The sequence below is a fragment of the Heloderma suspectum genome, chromosome 3 (genome assembly GCF_057233095.1).
Source record: "Heloderma suspectum isolate Gila_16-S chromosome 3, 16-S_ref, whole genome shotgun sequence".
NCBI classification, from domain to species: Eukaryota; Metazoa; Chordata; class Lepidosauria; order Squamata; family Helodermatidae; genus Heloderma; species Heloderma suspectum.
The window spans coordinates 89,708,351-89,731,982 of NC_139460.1; the positions used below are offsets into that span (position 1 = coordinate 89,708,351).

The 23,632-nt window shown below is 43.0% G+C and overlaps 2 protein-coding genes across 3 annotated transcripts; one reads left to right on the forward strand and one right to left on the reverse strand.

The window, feature by feature from the left end:
* Positions 1–1,800: 1,800 nt before the first annotated feature.
* HMGN1 (high mobility group nucleosome binding domain 1) lies at positions 1,801–12,885 on the reverse strand. Of its 2 annotated transcripts, XM_084843755.1 has the most exons (6): positions 12,692–12,885; positions 12,119–12,139; positions 11,993–12,022; positions 11,862–11,912; positions 5,134–5,265; positions 1,801–2,887 (listed from the first exon to the last, which is right to left on the reverse strand). In XM_084843755.1, exons 1-6 carry the CDS (start codon positions 12,704–12,706, stop codon positions 2,840–2,842), a joined length of 297 nt encoding a protein of 98 aa, XP_084699881.1. In that variant the 5' UTR covers positions 12,707–12,885; the 3' UTR covers positions 1,801–2,839. The 2 variants fall into 2 exon arrangements, with proteins under 2 accessions (XP_084699881.1, XP_084699879.1); XM_084843753.1 differs by lacking the exon at positions 12,692–12,885 and having other exon boundaries at positions 12,119–12,222.
* A 428-nt stretch (positions 12,886–13,313) lies between these two features.
* Positions 13,314–19,636, forward strand: GET1 (guided entry of tail-anchored proteins factor 1). The gene is made up of 5 exons (XM_084843752.1): positions 13,314–13,553; positions 15,153–15,318; positions 17,521–17,588; positions 18,707–18,821; positions 19,265–19,636. The coding sequence occupies exons 1-5, from the start codon at positions 13,434–13,436 to the stop codon at positions 19,336–19,338; spliced, it is 543 nt and encodes a 180-aa protein (XP_084699878.1). The 5' UTR covers positions 13,314–13,433; the 3' UTR covers positions 19,339–19,636.
* Positions 19,637–23,632: the final 3,996 nt, after the last annotated feature.

The following is a 23,632-nucleotide window of genomic DNA, read 5'->3' on the forward strand; positions in this document are numbered from 1 at the left end:
TTTCACATGTTCAAAGGCAGTATGCCCCCAAAATACCAGGTACTAGAGAGGGAGGGCTATTGCCTCATACCCTATTTGTAGATATCTGTTTGCCCACTGTGGGAAAGATGCTAGACTAAACAAAATTGTGGTCTAATCCAGCAGGGCTCTTCTTACGTCTCTTCCATATCTCAAAGCAATGAACTGTTTTGGATATTGATGGAGCAGGTCAGAAAGAAAGAGCCTCAAGCACAGAGACTTCAATAGTTTCACAGTACATTGTGGAACTAGTCCTTGCCCCTTCTGGCTAATCTTGAATCACTTCTGCTGCCTTCCTGTTGAACTATGCAAAGCATTTGGAGAAACAAAATTGGCAGGAAGGCAGAGAACACTCAAGGACCAATGGACAGCATTTAGAACCTTTCTGCCTAATGGCTGTCAGGCTAGGTAGGCCACTGCAGGGTTCCAAACCTGTTGATTTCAGGACTCTCAAGAGAGAAGCATTACAGTGGGGGCATTGTACTACATCCGTTGTGTTTTAGACAACTTCCCCCATCAGCAAATCTACTCCCCAGAGCAGAAATGCAGTTCCATCCAAGACAGTAGAAGATAAACCATTTTGTACAGACTGGTTGACCTTGTGCCACCCTGCCTATTAACATGGGCCTACACCATACTGTTCTCCCTTTCCCCTGCAAGACATGAAAGCCCTAGACTTGATGCTGGAAGGTAGCGATAACTGGTCTGTTCTATGCTAGGCTTCCAGAGTGGAAAATTTCTTGTCTAGTCAGATTCTAATAATTTTCTAATGAAATAGAAACCACTGAGGACAAAAGTGAATTATATTCTGTGATAGAACTAGGAGTCAGTGAACCAGTTCGCACCATCACTGTGGGTTAAAAAGCCATGGTGACTTGTTTAGGCAAGCGGTCCTGGCATGCACCACGGTATAATTACCTGCCCCGGCACAGCTTATTGTCATCCGAACCCGGATGACATGGCTTGTTGGAGGAGGAAATAACTTTCATATAATCCAACAGCCCATGGATTATATGAGGGTTGTTTGCCCTGCCACGTCACCCAGCTTCGGACAACATGACAAGACACACCCAGCCACCATTTGTTTCACCCACTGTGATCATGAGAACCAGGTCAGCAACTTGAAAGTTGGATGTGTTGTTCCTCTTCCTGTGACTAGTACTACTTATTCTACGTCTACTCAGTCTTTTGGCACCTCAGCATTTATGCATCAGAGAAGTCTGGATGCACAATTTCTCATGTCTGGCTGGGGAAGGTGGTGTTCCATGCTTAGATGACTCATCTGAAAGTGATGCTAGATCACATCCATATTTAAAATTGATATTTTTCCAAGGGTCTTGGCTTTAAATGCCTGTTCCTTCATACAATGATATGGCACCATCTGTGTTTGTTGAATGGAACTGTGCCCTTTCACTCTTTCTCTAGCCAAATGGCAGAAGCCAATACAATCAATACGATGAACAAAAGCTCACAGTGCTTCTATATGCATTAAAAGCAGCACCAGCAAGCATTCATCTGGTCCCCCAGCATCAGGACAGCACAACCTTAATTACAAGTCTAAAGGGGTTGAAGAAATAAGAGGAGATTCCTCCCTCACAAATGACTTAACCCTTCCCAAGTCGAAAGGCTACTATTTAACTCTTGCCACTAATCTTTTCTGACTGAGAAGGGATGTTTTCATTCATTAAAGAGAAAGCAACTGGTGTTAAAATACAACTGCACGTTTTTAACATCTACATGAAAGGTGGTTTTTAGTCAAGTTGGAAAAAAGACAGCAAAACGTTTATAGCCAATATTTTATTGGATCTTGTTTAATGAATCACACAGACATTAACTATTTGTAGATTTTTCTTCCCATAATTGAATGTAAACCAAGTCATCTGACAAGTTATGACAACTTCTTTCATTCGAAGTAGAAAAGTACCAGTGTCTCAAATACTGTCATGTGGTCATCTCTGCTTAACCAGAAAATTTGTCTACTCAGTAATTTAACACCACACACACACTACACTCCCAGATATCCAGTCTTTCACAACACATTACAAAGCTGTTGAAAAAATAAACTACCACTACCAAAAATAACTATCACAGATAAAACAAATCTGAAAGGGAGATCCGACACCAGGGAACAATTTTCATTGAGTAAGCATCCTACTGATGTCAAATTGGGGAGATAAGTGTGAAGACTTTTTCCTACTTGTCACAATGGCAAAATGTTATCTGTGCTATGCTTCTCATAACAGTTGGTAAAAACCACCCCTCAGTCTACAGCATGGGTGAGCAACTTGTTTGCCTCTAGAGACCATACTGGCACACACTAAGCATGTTTTCCATCATATATTCAAATTTATCTTTGCAAATGTAATGGCTAGAAATTTAAGGAAACAAAGCTGAATTCAGGATAACTAAGTCCTGCAAGGGCCACATGTAAATTGCAAGTTGCCCACCCTGGCCTGTGGAATGTTAAGGCTGCAATTCTATGCACACTTGTGGAAGAGTAAGTGCCACTAAAATCAGTGAGACTAGGATGCATAGGATTGCACTGTAATCAAAATTTAAAAATTTATCTGTAATCTAACATTCCATTAATTGCTGGTTGTATAGCGATCAGACAACCAGTACATGATTTTTACCTTTTAAAATAAAGCATTTACACTGAACTACATTAGATGGGATATGGGGAGATCCCCTCATGTTTAAAAAATGTTTTTCTAAAACCACTAAAAAACTTGCATTTACAAAATAGTTGATAAAAATATTCCTCTGAATTGTACAAGGTGGTGGTACGGGAACCACTGATTAAAGACTTTGTACAAAGTTGTTACTCAGATTTTGCTTCTTTCTCTCCCGCTGCATTGGATATTGGGATCTGAAAAAGGAGAAAGTTTAGTGTATCGATACCTGTACATTTATTTTCAGCTTCACACATAAAGGCTATTAAGGGCGCAATCCTATCTAGATAGTGGTCGCCTCCGAACCCGGAGGCAACCGCCTATCCAAAGCAGGGCAGGAGAAGCACAGAGGGGATCATTCCCTCCACGCTTCTCCTGCCCTGCTTTTTCTGCTAGACAGCTGACTGCAGGTTTCTAGCCACAGGAGCATGGAGTGGGGAAGGAGGCTGCTGTACAATACATTGGATGTGTCGTACAGGCAGCTATGATCTCCCTGCCCTGCAACGCCCCCAGCCATGGCCCTTTCTGGCCCCTCAGTGCTCCTCTTATGAGCACGGAGGACAGGGCTGTTCCACACTGCCTTGGAGGCAGCGCGGAACTGGGGGGAGGTCGGTTTTCCAGGAACTAACCTTTGAGGTTGGTTCCTGGAAAACAGCATATCCTATGTCCGTCTAGCTGCTGTCTAGTGGCCATAGGATTGCTCCCTAAAATGTTCTTATAAAAGGTATTTGGCATGCCAAATTTGAACCCAACACAATTTTTGTATGCTATTACCCTGAGCCAAAGTGTATCGGAGCATTTTAATCATCCAGTTTGAGCTTGGCTGTTTAGGTGCAGCCAGAATAGATTAACATGGTCAATCCTCGTGTAGAAAAACATTCACTATAGACCATTAAAAGCAAACAATGAACACACAACCCTGCATTAGCAAGATTCAGACTCTTATATTTAAGTTTTTAGAGCTGCAGTTTAAGTTATATTACTCTCCTTGTGTGAATTTTAATTAATGTTTAGCACTGGCTCACATGCATACTAAGAAGTATTGGTTTCACAAAAAATCCATCAAGTTTATATAAAATATACTCATATCATGGATTCTTTCTGCACCCATACCCTGCTATAGAGTATCTTCTGATCAGCAAAGAATGCTTTATATTCAAACTAGAGAACACCTTTTCTACCCAGCACTTGGCAGTTTTATTAAAGCCATAAAACTAATGTGCATGATTTACAGATTCTCAAAGAGCGGAGGACAGGAAGGCCTGGCGTGCTATGGTCCATAGGGGTCACGAAGAGTAGGACACGACTGAATGACTGAACAACAACTGTGTCTTTACACCAGTGGAATGGCGCTAGCAAATTGAATTATCCCCTACATGGCCTCCAAATTTGCTCTGCGGGATTGGGGGATCCTCTAAAGTGGATCTGGGGATCATGCAGGAAGGATGGTAGGAAATGAAAATTCTGCTGCACTAGTGAAAATCTGGTTGTGTAATGCTGGCTTTAGCCCATACACTTAGGGTGCAATCCGATGCGTGTTTAGACAGAAAAAAAACCCCTCATAAAATCCCCAGCGTTCTCCAGCCAGCATTGCTGGCTGGGGAATGCTGAGTGTTGGAGAACCTTTTTCTTCTGTTTAGACAAGCATTAGATTGCACCCTTAAGCAAGTTAATCTTTGGCCATTAAATGAATGAAAAAATAAATGTCATTCAGCTTCACTCTGATTAAAATGGAGCAGTTTGTTTTAGATTCAAGGACACAGGATAGTTGTTAATGTCAAAAGCTCAGCATTTTTCTGAAATGCTGTCTTTGACGAGTTTAAAATCAAACATAACATATATAAAGTTCATTATATACCAATTAAATTTAGCACAGAAACTAGATTTTTTTCCATCAAAAGAAAGATTACTGAAAGTGGCTAGCAGAGGCAGGAGGAACCTGTGCTGCTTCTTGAAGCCAGTATAGTAGCTTGAAATCCAGTGCCGACTCCTCCTTCCTGTCACATCAGGCCCCTTTACCAGTATAAATATTTACTTTGGCATAGGGTGAAGGAGCCTTAAATTTGCTTTAGTGTCCTCATACAGCATTGATTGGGAACATCAGAGCCTGCTCCAGTTGGACTGCCCACCCCCTCAAGGCTATCTAACATCAACTGCCCTGTGGGAAGCAACATCAGATGCTGGCTCTTGCCCAAGGGGAGCTGGTTGTGTTGTTCAGCTTTGTTTTTTGAGCATTTGGTGTCTGTGTATCTCTCGGATCTTACATATATTGTAAGGACTCAATCAAAAAGTGGGATATAAATCTACTAAAGAAATAACATCCACACAGGCACTGCTTGGGCATGGCAGGATATGTGCACTGCTCTCTGGCAGTAAGCTAGCACAACACTTTTGAAAATCATGCTGTAGGTGAGAGAGACACACCAAAGCCTGAAAGATTTACCTCATCGCTTTTTGCTTCTCCATTTTCTGCAGGCAAGTTATCCTTTATTTCCTCTTCGTTAATCTCTTCAGTTTGTTTCCCTTTGGGTCCCTTTTTCCCTTTTGTTTGGGCTTTCTTTTCCTCAGACTTATCCTATAGTAAGTTAAAGTAGACCATAAGCATCTAATCTTTAAATAGTTTATTTGTCAGAAAATAAAGATTTGTGGTCCCTATAATATTAATATTTGGACAGCAAGTACAATAAATTGAAAAAGCAGCTGTAGCAATTGAGGCCCTTAGCAACAGTGCAATTCTATTCGTGTCTATTCTAAAGAACATCCCTGTGAGGACCTGAGGCCTTTCTTGACCACCTCTCGGTCTACTTTTAGTCACCAAGTCAGGTGCTTTGGTCAGTGTCTCTCCTCACACTGCCACTTTTAGGATCTTAGCCACAACCTTCTGTTTGTGTATTGTGATGCTTCACCACTCTCTCAATTGCTGCCATCAATAACCCCTTTAGAGCTTTCTTTCTTTCTTTTTGGTAGTACAGACCAAGTAGCCAGCATTTGGGGGGGGGGGGGGGTGTTATTCCACGAAACCCTTCTTAACAACAAAAATGAAACTGTCTTTTAAAATTGAAAACAAAGGTTTATTTGGTACAACAGGATTGGCAATAGGAACTGGGTTGGGATGAGGAAAGGACATCAGGGATTATGATTAAAATAAGTCAACACTATAAACTACAAAATATAACTCTTGCTTTTTTCTCTATGTTCAAAAACCTCTCATACTCTATCGCACAGACTATCTCACTAGATGTTCTCACTCTTATCCCCCAATCTCATCTCAGACTTCTCTAGCTGTACCTCATCTATCTTACTCCCATGTACCTGACTCTCTAGAAGCAATCACCCCACCTTTTTTCTGCATAAACTCTCATAGAATCATAGAATGGTAGGGTTGGAAGTCCTAAAGGAACTCAACCCTGAGTGCTCATTGGAAGGACAGATCCTGAAGCTGAAGCTCAAATATTTTGGCCACCTAATGCGAAGAGAAAACTTACTGGAAAAGACCCTGAAGGGAAAGACTGAAGGCAAAAGGAGAAGGGGACGGCAGAGGATGAGATGGCTAGATAGCATCACCGATGCAATGAATATGAACTTGAGCACGCTCCGGGAGAGAGCGCAGGACAGGAAGGCCTGGCGTGCTATGGTCCATGGGGTCACAAAGAGTCGGACACGGCTGAACAACAACAGGGTTGGAAGGGGCCTGTAAGACCATTGAGTCCAATCACACTGCATTCCATTCTCACTCGGCCACTCCCTCGTTCTTCTACTTGACAAACTGTCATTCTTGCCCACATGTGGAATCGCCACAATCCCACAGTTCAAGGGAACATACTCCTGGGTTAGTGTGCATAGGATTGTATCCCAAATGTCAGGAATGTTGTGTTGACTTTAAAAATGCAGCTGCTTGCTGACATGGCAAGGGCATATGGCATTGCTGTTTCTCAGTTATTCCAGTTTGCACTACACATTCTAATTTGTTTATGAAAACAAAAGCCTAAAGTGATGTCGTACTTAAAAAGCCATATCCATACAATTTATATTTCAGAGTGAAAAACTACTAATCATGAAGTAGCATACAAGAAGAATTATGTCTTGCTATATGAACAGCTTATGACAGACACACTGGCTCATTGCTCCCTCTCTAGTATATGAGAGGAAGACTGATGACTTTTCCTTCAAGATAAGGTATAATTATTTAAATCACCAGGAAAAAAGGCTGCTTCCTAAACAAAGATGCATACCAACTAGTTCATCTAATTTCTACATGTCAATACAATTACCCAGAGCATGTACATCAAGGACAGTATGTACAGATGACTAAAACTGGATACTTTTACTACTTTAAAAAAACATAATACATGGCTTCTTTGATAGATAACTTTGGTCATGTCAAATGATAGCACATTAGGAATGTTAACTATAGTTAAATGACATACACAAAATATCACATTTTATTAAGCTAAACAGCCTTCAATGTTTATACAATACAGTAGGAACACAGTTCTTTAGGGTAGTCCTTAAAACTTTTATTCAGGCTGAAACTACAAGTTTTCCTCCTTTTTCCAACTCCCAGTCAATTTCTCAGCTTTGAATGATCAATCCAAAATGAAGAAAATAGTCTCAATATGCCATAACAAGCTATAGCTATGGCTGTGAACCCTAGCTTAGCATTTGGAAGAACTTTGGCTTCAGCTGCTCAAAGGACTTGCACAAGTCCTTTGTTAAGCAGGATGATTTCGGTTTATCTCCAGCTCTGAAATGTATGAAATGAAAATACCCATTTCTTTCCAGGCCTTCACTTCTCTATACAGAAGTACATACTACTGGATACTATTCTAGTATCTAGTATACCAGGGGTCCCCAACCCCCAGGCCACGAAACGGTACCAGTCTGTGGCCTGTTAGGAACTGGGCCATAGTAGGGGTGTGCGAAACCCCTTTACCTTGGGTCCGTGGGGGTCCATAGGGGGGGAGGCGATCCATCCCTCCCCCCTGGAAGCCTGGCCGGCCTCACTCTGCAGCGAGTCCACAGAGCTGCCGACTGGCTCCGGCCGCTGGCGGACTTCCGGCCGCTGGGATGCAAATGGCGTCCTCCTAGCAGACGCCATTTGCATCTCTGTTCTTCAAGTAATAGGCTACGTAAATCTTTAGCTTATTACTGCAAAGAACACGGATGCAAATGGCATCCGCGTGCATCCCAGCGGCCAGAAGTCCACCCGTGGGCCCCCCCGGTCTGTGGAAAAATTGTCTTCCACGAGACCAGTCCCTGGTGCAAAAAAGGTTGGAGACTGCTGTAGTATACTACTGGACCTACCACTCTACTAGTTAAAACTGAAAGTTAATTTTCACACATTATTCAATTTTTTCATACGCTGTATCCAGCAATGTTTGCTGTACTGCATGGGACGTGCAGCGTAATTGTAGTGATTGAACCACGTCAATAACATTTTCAATATGAAAAGAATTTGTTCATAAATAAACGGAACTATATTTTCACATATGAAGGATTGCTGGTCCTTCCATGGTTTTACTGGAGAAAATATTTACTACGCACAGTAAACAATCTGATAAATGTTCAGTCACAGCACTGACACTAGTACCATCTGAGGACTCCAAAATTGCAGACACTACAGATTGTCTCTTATTATCTAACCACGATCCTGGAACAAAATGGTAAGGCAGTTATTCCCATTGCAACTCATGTCATTATATAAGAAGAAAAACCAACCTGTAAGGGGAAGATTTCACTAAAGATACTAGATCTGAGTTATAAAGAAATACTGGTATGTATTCTGTGAAATTGGATATACATTCCAAGTGGATTGCCATTATGATCTATGAAGCTCCAAAATTAAGAAGGTTTACTATAAATGTATATACGATTTTCTTGAAGGACCGACACCTGGCAATCCTAGGCCTTCTCATTGCAATTTTTTGTCCTATTTTAAGAAACAATCCCAAATCTCATCTTACAGAGAAAAACAGCAGTCCATGAAAATTAAAAAAATTAAAATTTATTTTTAAATCTTTGTATTTTAGAACGTTATGCTACTGCTGGCTTTTATTTTGGTTTTATATTGTCATTTTAAACTTTTAAAAGTTTTATTTTACACTGTATCATGTTGTTGTATTTTATCGTTTTAACTTTTGTGAACCACCTAGAGAGCTTCGGCTATTGGGCACTATAGAAATGGAATAAATATATAATCTAAGCCACTGAAATTCCTAACCGGTTTGATATGTCCCTATAGAAAAAAGTGTAGCTGTTAATCCACTTAGTATTAAAAAGGGAAGTCCTCCAAAAACCTTCCTATTTTATGTCCACATTATCTGGATGTTTTCTTCTGATGAGCAATTTTCATAATGTCGCTTCACTCTCACAAATAGGCACTGCATCTCTACTGAACTGCTTATATTTAACACATTTTCCTTTTTTACCCAAAAAGTATCTTCAAAATATTCCCAAAATAGCCTCTCATTGACATGACTACTTTTATCTGTGGAAAAGAATGGGAATGAGAACTTAAACACTGAATAACATTGCCCTCCATTCTTTCCAGTCTTGCCGCTTTCAACTTGTTTCTTCCTTTACACTGTACAACACTATCTTGCCCTAATTCCCTTCTCACTCCAGGAAAACAAAGTAGCTAACACTCCAGAACTTATGCTCATTGCATAGGTCTGTCTGTCTGTCTCTCTTTATTCAGAGGTAAACAAGGGCACTTTCCAGAAGCTATAGTTATGTTACTGGGCAAAGGTGCTCACACTTGAAAGATGAAAAGGAAATGTCCTTGTTTATACAAACACAACATATTATTTCAAAAGAGAGCAAATTGCATAACTCCTAAAGTTAGAGAATATAAAAAATATATAAGATCACTCTGCTAGGCTCAGGTCACTGATGGATAGAAAAAAATCAACCATGGATTACAAGATGAGCATCTTTGAAAATGCTGTCCAGCTTAGCTGTCAGCCAGCCTGATCTGAGCCTTCAAAGGCGAAAACACAGAATGGGTCAGCTGTCAACCGGCCTGATCTGCACCTTCAAAGTTCTCCTCAGGTGGAAGAAGAATGCATGGCTCAGGCTGGCTGTTGGCCTGTCCAATCTGCACTTTCAAAGGCATCCTTCCAGTGCGGGGAAGCCTTCTGCCAGCAGAGATATTTGAATAGCTGGTTGAAATTAAGGATGGAGGTTAATCTGGCCCTAAGGCAATCGCCTCCCCCCTATCCTAATGCCTGTGAAGACAGTGTACTGTCTCACAATTATAATGTTTGACCTTAAAAAAGATCTTCCCCTTGGGTCTTGATTTACTTACTTATTTACATAGAAAAGCAGTCTAATGTTCTGTATATTTTTTACAGAGGGCCGCTAATGCAGTGTTAAAAAGTGTACGCTTAACATTTAGTATCAAAATTTTATCTCTTAACTAAGTTGCTGCATTGTTGTTTTTTGCTTTATTACCTGTTGTTGTTAAGCCACCTTGAATATCATTTGAGTGAAAGTCTGGGGTATAAATAATCAAAAGGCTACTGATCTCATTAAAATTGTTCTTGCCCAAAGACCATGTTAAAACAATATTTCTGTGGGTAATTCATTCATACAAATAAATGACAACAACACTATAAATCAAACCGTCTACTGGTAAATTGTAAGCCCCTTGGGGTAGGAACCTATCAAACCTGTCCTTTGTTCAACGCCATGTACTTGGATGATGATGATAATAATGAACTCTGAATTACTTATTTGAAAATCTGCATTATAGGCTAGGAAAGGGCTTTATATTTTATTTATTTATTTATTTATTTCATTTCTATACCGCCCAATAGCCGAAGCTCTCTGGGCGGTTCACAAAAACTAAAACCAAACAACACACAATAAAACAATTTAAAATATATAGAACATTAAAACCACAATATAACAATACAACCACAATAAAACCTAGCAGCAGTACAGGAGTTTAAAATACAGATTTAAAACAGCAAAGATAAAAATTTAGAAAGCTAAAATGCCTGGGAAAATAAAAAGGTCTTCACCTGGCGCCGAAAGGAGTACAATGTAGGCGCCAGGCGAACCTCACTAGGGAGCTCATTCCAGAGCCGGGGTGCCACAACAGAAAAAGCCCTCCTCCTAGTAGCCACCCGCCTCACTTCCTTTGGCAGGGGCTCACGGAGAAGGGCCGCTGATGATGATCTTAAGGTCCGGGCAGGCACATATGGGAGGAGGCGATCCTTCAGGTAACCTGGCCCCAAGCCGTTAAGGGCTTTGAATGTTAACACCAGCACTTTGAATCGGGCCCGGAAATGGACCGGCAGCCAGTGCAGCTGGAAAAGTACTGGCGTAATATGAGCTCGCAGGCCAGTCCCTGTTAACAATCTTGCTGCCCTATTTTTTCATGGTTTTGCAATATATGTTACAATATAAAGTCGGCAAAACACCAATTTCTACATCATAGGGTGCTTGACTGGCTACACTACAGCGCTGTTGATGTATCCAGGGTACAAGCCTATGACTTACACCCTCAGTGCTCATAAACCTCCAAACTCAGAGGCTTACAAGCATCCAGTACAGAGCAGGAGGAGCAAGGGAGGTGATCATTGCCTCCCCCACTCCTCTTGCTCTGCATTTTCGCTAGATGGCCTTTTTAACCCATCTAGCTGGAGCACATCAGAGGGGAAGGAGGCCGAAGAGGCCTTGGGATAGCTCGTATCCTGGCCTCTCCTGTCTCTTCTCCTCTCTGCCCACCAGAACACACCCTTTACCCCCTCTCCAAGGTTGAGTTCCTAATCTCAGAGCGGCAGCTGGCACAGCTCTTTCCACGCTGGCCGCAAGAGGAAGGTGGGTTGAAGCACAGATTCTTGGATGTTGGAGCAGTGTCACTGACCTCAGATGCAGGAATCCAAAGTATCCTATGGCCCCCCAGATGCTGTCTAGGGGCCACGGGATTGCTCCCTAACAGTATTTGCTTAGATGTAATTTTTACACTTTGAAGAGATCTACAACATAAGGATATCCTCCAGTCTATGACCATATTAAAAGTACCTCAGCGTAGTATACTGTAGAGATTTGGTAACACCATCCCATTTTTTAAATGAAGGTTTTCAAGTTCCAAACCAGATCTCAAACAGTTGAACAAACTTAGTTTCTTAAAGTTCATATATAACCCCAGCCCTCAAACCTCACCTTCAGAGCTGGCTTTTTTGGCTTTGTTTCAACTTTAGCAGTGACAGGTTTCTGAAAGAAAACACCACACGTTTATTATGTCTGCCCTTTCTGCACGTTACCATAAGAACCCTATGCAAATCTCTACTTACAGCTGACAGCCGTGCTGATCGCCTTTTTGGCTAGAGGAAAACAAACCACAGAAATCCGGCATTAATGATCTCCTCAATACCACTATCCGTCCTGATCTTCTACTACACCACCAAATTAGTACTTACCTCTTCTTCAGCAGCGTTCACCTGTAATGGAACACAGTTTAAGATATGAGAGAAGGGTGGGGGAGAACATCGCATGCGCGCAACAGCGAACTCAACACTACTCCAGGAGGAGCCACGACGTCACCGCGCAGACGCCCCCTTCCCGCCGCCGTGTTGCGATTTCGAACCTGCGGCCGCCTTCCAGCAACCTCTGCAGAAAGTTCCAGACGCTGGAAGCTGCGCGAGGCTCTCTCCCGGAGGCGGCTGACGCGAAGCGGGCTCGAGACTCGCGGGCCAGAGCTTTAAAGGGCGGCGAATGTCGCGGCCATTTATAACCGTCACGCCTCCCTCCCCCTCCCCCTCCCCCTCCCCCACCTATATAATATGAGCGTGAAAACTCGGAGCCCTCGGGACGCAGCCTTCGCAGAAAATGACTCCCCGCTGTTAAAAAAATAAAGCCCTGGCCCGCTCGCCGTGGTGGTGGTGGTGGTGGGGTTCAAAAAAAGAAAACCGCGGGGAAAGGGGACGAGGACGAGAAGAGAGCGCGCGCCTTTGGCGCACATGAACGCGCGCGCCCGCCCGCCCGCCGCCAACCTTTCTCTTCGGCATGGCGGAGCAAGCTGCGATGCCGAACGGCGACGCTCGGCTTTCCTTGTGCTTTATGTTTTTCCCTAGCGTCGGGAGCGCTCGTTCTCACAGCACGAGCGGCGGTGGCTGCTACTTCTTACTCCAGCCTACGGGGAGTCCGAGCCTCACTACTGCGCACAGACTCCGGTGCCAGCCCGCCTGACCCCCCTTCTCCTCCCGCAACCATCCCAGCAGCGCCAGCGGCACCGCAACAGGATCCAGCCGGATTGAGGGGAGGGGGCAGGCGCGCGAGCGCTCCTCGGCGCCGCCCAGCTACTCCTAGGCGCGCGCCTTCCTATTGGGCTGGCCAGCTCGCGGGGCCGCGTTTAAATCACAGCAGCCCGTCCCATCCAGAAGGCGAGAGCCGTCGACTTCGCGCGGCTCCCCGGTCGAAGAGGCGGGGGCCGCCCCCGGGGGGCGTGTCGTGCCATGTCACGGCCGAAAGGAGGCCTGTTTGTTTGCGCTCGCGTGACAGCAGGAGTGACAGCCGCTATGGCATGTGCGCATGCGCTCAAAGGCGTGCGTAAGATCAGCTGGGAGGGATGGTCACAATAGCCGCGGGGCGTAGCGCTGCTACAGAGAGGCGCGCATGCGCGCCGTTGACAAGTCCGCGCGAGCCGGTGTTATTGTGCGCTCTTTCTCCTCCTCCACGGCGTAGCTGTCTAGCCTGAGCACACCGGGAGCGGGAGTTCGGTGGCCGTGTTAAGATATGAACGAGCTGCGCGCGGAGACGGGGCATGTGACGGACGGCGGCGCGTGGTTCCTCGTCCTGAGCTCCGTGTTCTTGTGCAGCCTCCTCAAAATCCTCCTGCCCGCCTGCTCCTCCATTGTAAGTGGCGTCCGCCCGCCGGGTTCCCATAACGACGGCGCCCCGGTTCGCCCTTCTCACCCCTGAGAACGGAGCCCGCCTCCCGCGGTGTCCCGTGGGTCAGGAGAGGCTGGGGCGGGGCGGGCCGCCTTCCTGAGGTTTCAGCCGCATAATCAAGAAATTGTAGAACCGCGATCCGACGTGTGCGTTTCGCTGGGACGTAAACCCCGATATTCTGTTCTGTTGGGCTAGGAAAGTCCCAGGAAGGGGAGCACAGGATCGTGGCTTTAATGCGGAGTCAAGTTGCCTCGCAGCCCTTGAGGGCGCAATCCTATGCATGTTTAGACAGAGAAAATGCCTTACATGCTGTTTTCTGCCTAAACGTGCATAGGATTGTGCCCTGAACCCTTCTATTATAGCCATTGTCAGCGTGTTTGAGGGCACAATCCTATGTATGTTTAGACAGAGAAAAGCATGCTGGGAGTTGTAGGACTTTTTGTGCCTAAACATGTGTAGGATTGCACCCTAACAGAGTCAAAAGACTGGGCGAGTTTTTTAAAAAAAATCTTTTTAGTTCAGAATAATGAGGTTTAAAAATACTGCATTCGTGTGGAAAATAGGGACCCCTTCTAGCATAACTAGTGGAGACTAATGGTGACAACGTGTACATAGTGCTTTTTTTTTTTTTAATAAGAGAGGTGGGTATGCATTGGAGCCAAAGAGTCCTCTGTTGGACTTCTACAGAGAGGGTGAGGTGTACTGGGTAGAATTGGGGATTGCAGATTTAAGGCAGATACCAGAATATTTGGCTGTCAGATTCAGACTTGGGGACACCTATACTATAGGTCCTATAGTTCTGAAACTTCCCATGACATCATGAAAATATGCTGCCCTCAAATGGCAGCCTCCTTACACCTTTTAGATGATGGACATTGTGAAGTGTGAATACAACAATCATATGTTTCCAAAATGCATTTGTTAAGAAATAGAGTGGCTGCAAGTGCATATGAGTATATACTTGGTAATAAATAAATCTGGTTTCCTAGAGTGAAACCGCTTGGGGGCTCAAGTAATTCATTTGTCCACACACTTCTCCTGCTTGGGAGAGCAGACGGTTTGATTGGGTACCAGGGAAGGAAGTATTTGCTGTATATTGTCTGTTGTAGAGCACTTAAAGCTACAAACAATGTCCTGTCCCCACCACCCCTTGCTTCTAACAGTCAAGCCCCACTTGACAAGAGAAAGGTTTGCTTTTTTAAAGGTTAATTGCTTCATTGATCCTCAGCACCAGAATCTGAGAAGATAGCCTTCAGTGTTGCCTTGGCCCTGTTTGTAGAGGGTACATGTGTGGGTACTAATCAGATACACATGGGGAGGAGTTGGCAAAAAGTTTGTCCTGCCAGCAAAGATCTTTCTAGGAAAGTCTGCTTTGTGAGTTAAGAATCCATGAGCCATGCTTCTGGCTGTATCAAGTTATTTAGAAGAGGGACTAAAAGGCTGCTTTTCAAGAGGTAAGCTTGTTTTAATCAGTAACTGTGTTTTTTAAAACAAATGCATTCATTTTATTTTAAGCAAAATGACAACGAAACAGCTGTTCACACATGTTCCTCTCTTTGTCAGATATCCAGGTTGCTCCAAAAGGATGCTGAGCATGAATCGCAGATGAGAGCTGAAATTCAGAACATGAAGCAAGAACTTTCTACCATTAGTATGATGGATGAATTTGCCAGATATGCCCGACTGGAAAGGAAAATTAACAAAATGACTGACAAGCTTAAGACTCATGGTAGATAGTTGCTACTTAGATTTGCATGCTGTTCATTAGTCAACCTTTATTTTTAAATCTTTTTACTTCCTTTTTATTTATTTTTCAAGATTCCCTCTATTTGTGTGTGTGTTTTCAAAACCACTACCTACATAATATAAAACATGCCTATGTCAAAATATGCCAGGCCTGTGGATCAGCTGCTTCAGAGTTCAGTCATTAATATTTCTAAAATATGTGTCCCTTGTGAACTGTGCAACTTCTTGTTAGGGGATGGGGGAAGGCAAGGAAAGTGATTGTCTATTGTGGAGCACTTAAAGCTATAGACAGGCTAGTTTTCATTTTTTGTTTCTAATGATAGCCTCTTGTTAGGCAGTGCCCCTAGAATATGAGTTTCAAAGAAACCAACAAAGATCTAACACCCAGTGGTAGTTTTCCTCTTCCTATTATGTTTTTAGAATAAATCCTACAATCTTCTTTTCAGCTTTCCTCTTCCCAATGGAAAAGTCTAAATACATTTAAATTGAAGTGATTATTTATTGACTAATAGTAATATAGTTTTATTATACGTGCTAAACTCATGAGCTTTTAGCCATCCCATGGTCTTTGTTCTCATTTAGCTGAACACAGGAAATTCCAGGAGCAAGATTAATTTTTACTGAGCAGCTGATTAGAATACTGTCTTGCAGGTGTTTCCTTAAAGCTCCATAATGGAAACGGCTAGATACTTTTTATTTTTAATGAAACATGAACATTTAGAGAAGGCCTGCCCCTCCACATGACTAGCACCCCCAAACTATGGCCGTAGCTGACTACTGTCAGTAGAATGTCTTTCCTTGTAATAAGGCTCTCATGGAAGGCTGTCATCTTTCCATGAGAGCCAGTGTGGTGTAGAGGTTAGAGTGTTGGACTGGGACTTGGGAGATCCAGGTTCTAGTCCCCACTCTACCATGAAACTCACAGAGGGAGAAATCTTATGGCTGCTAGACAGCGGCTAGACAGCCATAGGATATCTGGTTCCTGGAAAACCAACCTTCCCCCACTTCCGCGCTGCCTTGGAGGCAGCGCGGAACAGGCCTGTCCTCCGTGCTCACAAGAGGAGTGCAGAGTAGCTGAAAACGGGCATTCTGGGGCGGGGAGGGCAGAAATGCCTGTACGACACATCCTATGTGTTGTGCAGCAGCCTCCTCCCCTGCTTTGCCTTCCTGCGGCTACACAGCCGCAATCGGCCGTCTAGCCAAAAATGCAGGGCAGGAGAAGCGCAGAGGGAATGATCCCCTCCGTGCTTCTCCTGCCCTGCGTTGGATAGGCGGTCACCTCCGAGTTCAGAGGCAGCCACCTATCTGAATAGGATTATGCCCTGAGTAACTTTGGGCCCGTCACTGACTCTCAGCCTAACCAATCTCAGAGGATTGTTGTGAGGATAAAATAGAGAGGAGGAGGACCATGTAAGCCACCTTGGGTTCCTTGCAAGAGGAAGAAAGGCAAGATATTAATGTAGTAATAAATAAATAAAATCTTTAAGATACAGCCAATGGCTGAATCCAACTGTGACCCAGAGCTAGCATGAAAGACATTACACAAACATTGGTTTACATTAGTGCAGTGTAGCTAGTGCTTATTAGGGCAATGGAAAAAAGTGGTGATTTCCCTTTGCCCTAGCAAGCGCTAGTTATTTTGTGCAAGTATTGTTTTACAGTAGCACAATGTCAGCACTAGTGCTGGGGCACAGTTCGATCCTACCCACTGATTTCTTTCTACTTGTCCTAGCATTGCCACATGACACAAATTGCCTATACATTTTCCTGAACATAAACATACTAATAATAGGTTTACTGCATATATAAACAAAAGAATCTTCAGTGCAGTGTTTCTCAAGTCAACACAGATCATTTTGGAGCAACCTGATTTCTGTATAAATTGTGTATGATTGTTAATTTTATGGAGATGTATTTAATATCAATGTTCAGTTCTAGTATGTGTGATGTATTTTCTGGTCTTCTTTGGATTTGTGTGGATTATTTTATTTGGTTTATCTGTATTTATCTGGAAAAAAACAAAAAATGAGAACAAAAATAATTGATTTTTGTGTGTGAATGCCAAGGACATTCCTACTAAACAAAATCCTTTAACTGGAAAGATAATAGCATTTGTCAGTTTAAAAACAGCATGCCTTCTATTTATATAAATAATGCAGATTATATTACCTGTTTCTTTTAACAGTGAAAACACGAACGGCTCAACTAGCTAAAATAAAGTGGGTAATAAATATTGTGTTCTACATTTTGCAAGTAAGTAAAATTTGGTTATACAAGAGAGCACCTTATGATAGTAACAAAGCCACAAATTGAATATGACTCCTTGATCATGTTCAAAAATAGGCAGTGTTTAATATTTAGAACAATATCCTTACACATTCAATCAGGGGGAGGCAACGTGGTGCCCATGAGCCCCTTGGCTTAGTTAGTATTCAGTAGGGTGGTGTGCACGTAGCCAGGCCCTGGTCCATGCATGGCTGTGATATAGCACTTCTGGGGGCAGGCGCTGGCACGTGAAAACACTGGTTTCTGGAAGGAGCAGGTTGTGCCCCTTCCAGAAACCAGCATTTTCCCACATGTCGAGGCTTGTCCCTGTAAGTGCTATATCGTGGCTGTGTGCGGACCTGGACTGGCAGGGCTGGGTGTGCACGCACCGGCGCGTTGGATACTACCCAGTGTGTCCCAGACACCTTTCTGGTGTCCACCAAGAGGCCCTAGCCTTCCCTACCTTTTTTAAAATTAACACCTTTTCTTAACAACAGGTGGGACTGCTGTGAAATAGATTTCTGTTGGTGCTGAAAACTGTGGGTTCAAAGAAATTCTGTAGTATGTTGGGGCTCACAGCCCACTTCTGCCATTTACTCAGACTTTGGGGCAGGTTAGTTGTCTGTTGCCACACCTCCCATGACAACCATTTTATGGTGGGGCCCATGACAATTTCTCAAATCATCCAATGTGCCCACAGCCCAAAATGGTTGCCTACCCCTAGATTAGATGTTTGTGAGAAGGGGTCTAGCCTAACCTTTTTCCTGATGTGCTAGTCTTCTGTGTGATGGATATTTTGTTTTTTGTATGCAGAAGTGTTTAATAATCTCTTTCTCCTGCGCTCCTAAAGTGCAAGCCAAGAACTATAGCAAGCCTGGGATAGATTGGGCTCCTGATTTTTATAAAAGGGAAAAGTTTTCTCTAATGGGGCAAGCGACCAGGGTTCTAGCCTTGTGACACTGCCTTTGGCACTGGATTATTTTAATGTCAACACAGGCATCTAGAACCTAGTAGGCATCAGAAATGCCGATTGTGCATCTAAATGAAAACAAGCACTCATTTTGTACTTTTCATGCATAGATATATAACAGCTGTTTTTATTCCAGGCTGCCTTAATGATCTCACTGATTTGGAAGTATTACTCTGAACCAGTTACTGTGCTCCCAAGCAAATGGCTAGCCCCTTTAGAACGTTTAGTGGCTTTCCCAACAGGAGTTGCAGGTAAGACTATAGTATTAACTGCTTCCGAAGCTTTTTCATAAATTTCATGTATCGCTCTTGTCTTAATATTTTATATGAGTTCATTTCCCCCCAGTTCCTAAGCTGCTGAACAGTGTTTTACTCCACCTTCAGTTCCCAAACAGTTGTGGAGCATGACTATGCATGGCTCACTGTGTTGCCTGAGGCTACAACTATTGGCTTCCCATGTGACTGCACTGTCATGGGGCAAGTATTTAAGGGGGAAACACTAGTGGTACGAGGTTCTGTATAATTCTTCGTATGGCTCATTAAGTGTCTCCCTACAGACAGATGTTTTCTTTAATTGTGTTGTCATTCAGTTTTGCTACCAAAACAAAACTGCTTGTACGGAACTGCTTAAATGTGTACGACTGGAGTTACTGATAATCCTAGTGACTTAAAGCCTGCTTTTCGCTTATTTATAGGTGGTGTTGGCATTACATGTTGGTTGGTGGTTTGCAACAAAGTTGTGGCCATTCTGCTTCACCCTTTCAGCTGAGAAAGAATCCCAGTTTCAGCCATTCTGAACTCTCCTGTTATCACAGTGTTTTAAAAAGAGTTTGGCTTCCTATGAAAAGCAACATCTGGAATGCGATCACTTATGAAAGGGTGGCAGGGTTTAGAATCAAGTAATAAAGCATAAATTAATGATCCTTTTGTAACATTTTATTAATATTTATGTATGTATTATACTGTCTTCCTTTGTGTAACCCTCAAGTTCCTATTCAGTTTGTAGATTTCAGTGCTGGACCTATTTAAATATGCTTAAGTTCTAATAAAATAAATAGTTTAGTACATGTAATTGTTTAGTTTTAATATTGTATTCTAAAGTCTCTCTTCTTTTTTGCTGATGAATATCAACATGGGATAATTATTGAACGTGATATTTTGTTACTGTGCTTGGCTGGATATATTACACATTTTTAAGTGAAAAGAATGTTATTTTTTTCATTTAGGACATAAGAAGCTCAATTCACAAAACCTTGGTGTGTTTTTAGGATTGACTTTTTAAAAGTGTATAGCATAGCCTCTTTGCTTGATCCGCTACCTTGTCTGTATGGTTTCTTTCCTCTTGTAATTTCATTATTGTTAAATATGCGATGGTTGGCTGTTCTTCTCCACTACCATAAAACACAGACAATAAGTTGGTTTGGACATATTCTTCCTGGCTTAATAAACCATAATTTATTAAGATGGGAACAAGCATCAGGCCCATGTGCTCCCCCTGTGCTGGCTTCTGCACTTTAATCCTGGTCTCTTTAAACTACAGTTCCCTGTTAAATGTGACCAAGATCTAAAATAGGGATCATAACTGGTTTCAGATCCTGGTTGCTAAACTGATATTAAATCACAGTTTCCTGTTTCAGACTAATTTAATTTATTTATATCCCCTTTTATTTTTATTTTGTGACTGAGATAGCTTACAAGTAATATTGAAATACATTTTACAAACCACAACAAACTATATCAATATATAGTAAGTGATCAGGATCCTTCCCACAGGGTAACTTGTGGGAGATGGGCCGGCGTTCAGAGTGAACAGAAACACAACCCACCCACCATCCCCACTTCGGTGTCGATACTGCAGTGTGATTTTTCCCTCAGTTTTGAGGCCATGCTAGTCGGTCTCAAGGGACTGAGGGAATGGGCAGGCACCCGCTGATACATGCACATTGGACTGTGGGGGAGGGTTCCCACCAAAAGCATTCCTCAGCTTTAGAAGTTTCTCGAAAGAGGAATGTGTGAATACATAGATGACCACTCGAAGAACTACAGTTACAGGTAAGCAGCCTGCATATCCTTTCTATAGGGCAGTTGGTCCTGTGTCATGGGAGGCAACAACCCAACCTGAGCAACTCTTCACTTGCCCTGAAGTCCTCGCGTACCTTAAGGTTTAAAGAAACCAGGAGTGAAGCACCGATGCTGGTGTACAAGGGAGGGGGAGTGCACAGGCAGGACATTTTTTCCTAACTTAAGCCAGGAACGTTACACCCAAACTGGCCCATTCTTTTTGACTATCAGGTGTCAGTTCATTCCTCCTCGTGCGCTCATTCTTAAGGCTTTGATGAATACCAAACTCCAAATTATCACTGGTGGACAGCTGTCTTTTTTGACAAGATCGTTCTTTCCCCCTTTAGTCAATCACAAAGTTGAAAGTGACCTTTGAGATCATCTAGTCCAACAGTTCCTGCTCAATTCAGGCTATGTGATACAGCTATAGCATCGCTAATGTGGATGTCCATTGAAAGGGAACCCACCTCCTACTAAGGCACTGTTCCACTGCCAAACAGCTCTTGCTGTTAGGATGTTTCTCCTAATGTTTAACCTGCAATTTTGATCCATTGGTTCTAGTCCTGCCCGCTGGAGCACCGAGAACAAGTCTAATGCATCTTCTGCATGTCGCCCTTTCAGATATTTGAAGACCATTATGTCTCCTTTTAATCTTCATTTCTCCAGGCTAAACTTTCCCAGCACTTTTAGTATTATTCTCTATTCTTGGTCCTATGCTCTATTCTCTTTAAAAGAACTTAGAATGATTCACACATATCCTAGCCCCATGTGAGGGGGAGAGAAAACTTATAAGGACTGTGCATCAGCAAGTCCTTTTCTGAAACAGCCTGTGTCTGTAGAATCATAACATAAGACAGAATCTGACATAACAGTGCATTAAAATACATGTGAGTGAAGTGAGCAGACAACCCTCCCGCAGACATTTATTTTGTGCTGAATCAGTTTTACATCTCTGTAAATCCCCCATTTGTTCTCTGGAATATATACAGCTGTACTGCAGCATCTGGAGAACAGTACTTCCTGTAGGCTTAGTGGAATTAGATAGCAAACACGGTCACTACATAGGTTTGTTGAGTTAGATGGATGATCTTGCCTTTCTACAAATGCTCCTATGAATCCTAGTTTGGTCCAGAGCATTTTACAATTTTGGTGAGGTGAGATAGGTCCCCCTTAAGAAATGTCATTTATAGATAAATACTGGTGTTTACAAATTGAACAGGATTAAAAGGTGTCCCCCACCCCTGCCAAATTGTTTAATACACAGGTTTACTGAATGTGAGAATTGTGAAATGAAGCACTGTGCAAACTATATTAAAGACTCCGAAAGTTCTGAATATTTTATGAAGTCTTAAAAGTTATGAAGCAGGCATTCATTGCCCACCCACCAGCCTATACTTTACTCTCTTCCCTGCCCCTCCTCCTCTGCTTTAAATCCAGAACAGGCAGCCTGTGAGCAGCTATGGAGGCTATGTGTGTTGTTTCCCCTGGCCTTAAAGGGGAAGTGTGCACAGCACTCCAATTATTACACTCTTCAGATTATTAGTTGCTAATTGCTGAGCAGAACAGAGATTCTATTGCCATTTGGCCAAAGCAAGTGATGCCTGTAGCCAGCTAGTGGCAAATTGAAGCTGCTCTTCCCACCCTGCACCAGAAAGGTCAGAGTCAAGGCTGTCCCAGGATTGATGCAGGCAACTGGGATATCCTTTCCATTGAGATCCAAGGAAGCTGTTATAGTTCTATATCAGCGTCTGATGTCAGTAATGGACTGGATGAGGGTGAACAAATTGAAGCTTATTCCATAGAGGTGTTCCTGGATAGTAGATAGGCAGATCAGGGAATAGGAATACAGCCTGTGCTGGATGGGGTTATACTCCCCTTGAAGGCTCAGGTTCACAGTTCGGATTCAGCCCTGAACTTAGATGCCCAGGTTTCAATGGTGGCCAGGAGTATATTTGCACAGCTGAAGCTAGTGCACCAACTAATGGAGATGTGTGATCTGGTCAAAGTAACACATGCTCTAGTCCCATTCTGTTTGGATTACTATAACAGATTCTATGTGGGGCTGTCTTTGAAAGGTGTTTGGAAACTTCAGCTGGTCCAGAATGCTGCAGCCAGACTGTTAACCAGGGCTGGTTACAAGGCACAGGTGACGCCCTTATTACAATAGCTTCACTGGGTACTGATCTGTTTCTAGGCACAATTCAGAATGCTGGTTATGATCTATAAAACCCTGTACAGCTTGGGACTAGGCTATCTGAAAGACCGCATTGTCTTATACAAGACTGCCTGTGTTTTTAAGATCTTCTGGCATGCCAGAAGATCTCTTGGTCCTGCCACCATCTGAGGCATGTTTGGTTGGGACACGAGTGAAGGCCTTCTTGGTAGCTGCTCCAAGGATCTGGAACTCCTGCTGAGGTAGGCTAGGTTGGCTCCTTCTCTGTTGTTCTGCCAGCAGGCAAATATTTTCCGGCAGGTAGACCTTTGGCATGTAAGCTGCTCTGTTGCTGAAAGCTTCTGTTGGGTTGGGTGCTGTTTATTTCTTTATTTTTTATTGTGCTTTTAATTTGTTTTTTATTATTCTTGTAACTACATTTTTATTTTAAACTTGGTTTTATTATTGTTAGCTGCCTTGAATGTCATTTTTGGTGGAAAGCTAGGATATAAATCAAATACATAAACAGTTGTTGTTCAGTCGTTAAGTCATGTCCGACCCTTCATGACCCCATGGACCATAATACGCCAGACCTTCCTGTCCTCCGCTCTCTCACGGAGTGTGCTCAAGTTCATAAATAAACAGTGCTATACTGTATTTTCTTACTGGAATAAGCAGCAGGGCAAACTTCAGTATGCTACCAGCTTGCTTGGCTACCCCAGGTAAATAGCAAACTGCACCTCTTCCTTAATAACTTAATTCCTATTCAATGAGTTAATTCATTGTTTCTCATGTTTACAAGTTTTGAACTTGTTTGCTTGGGTACATCACCATCTCTATGTTGAAACTA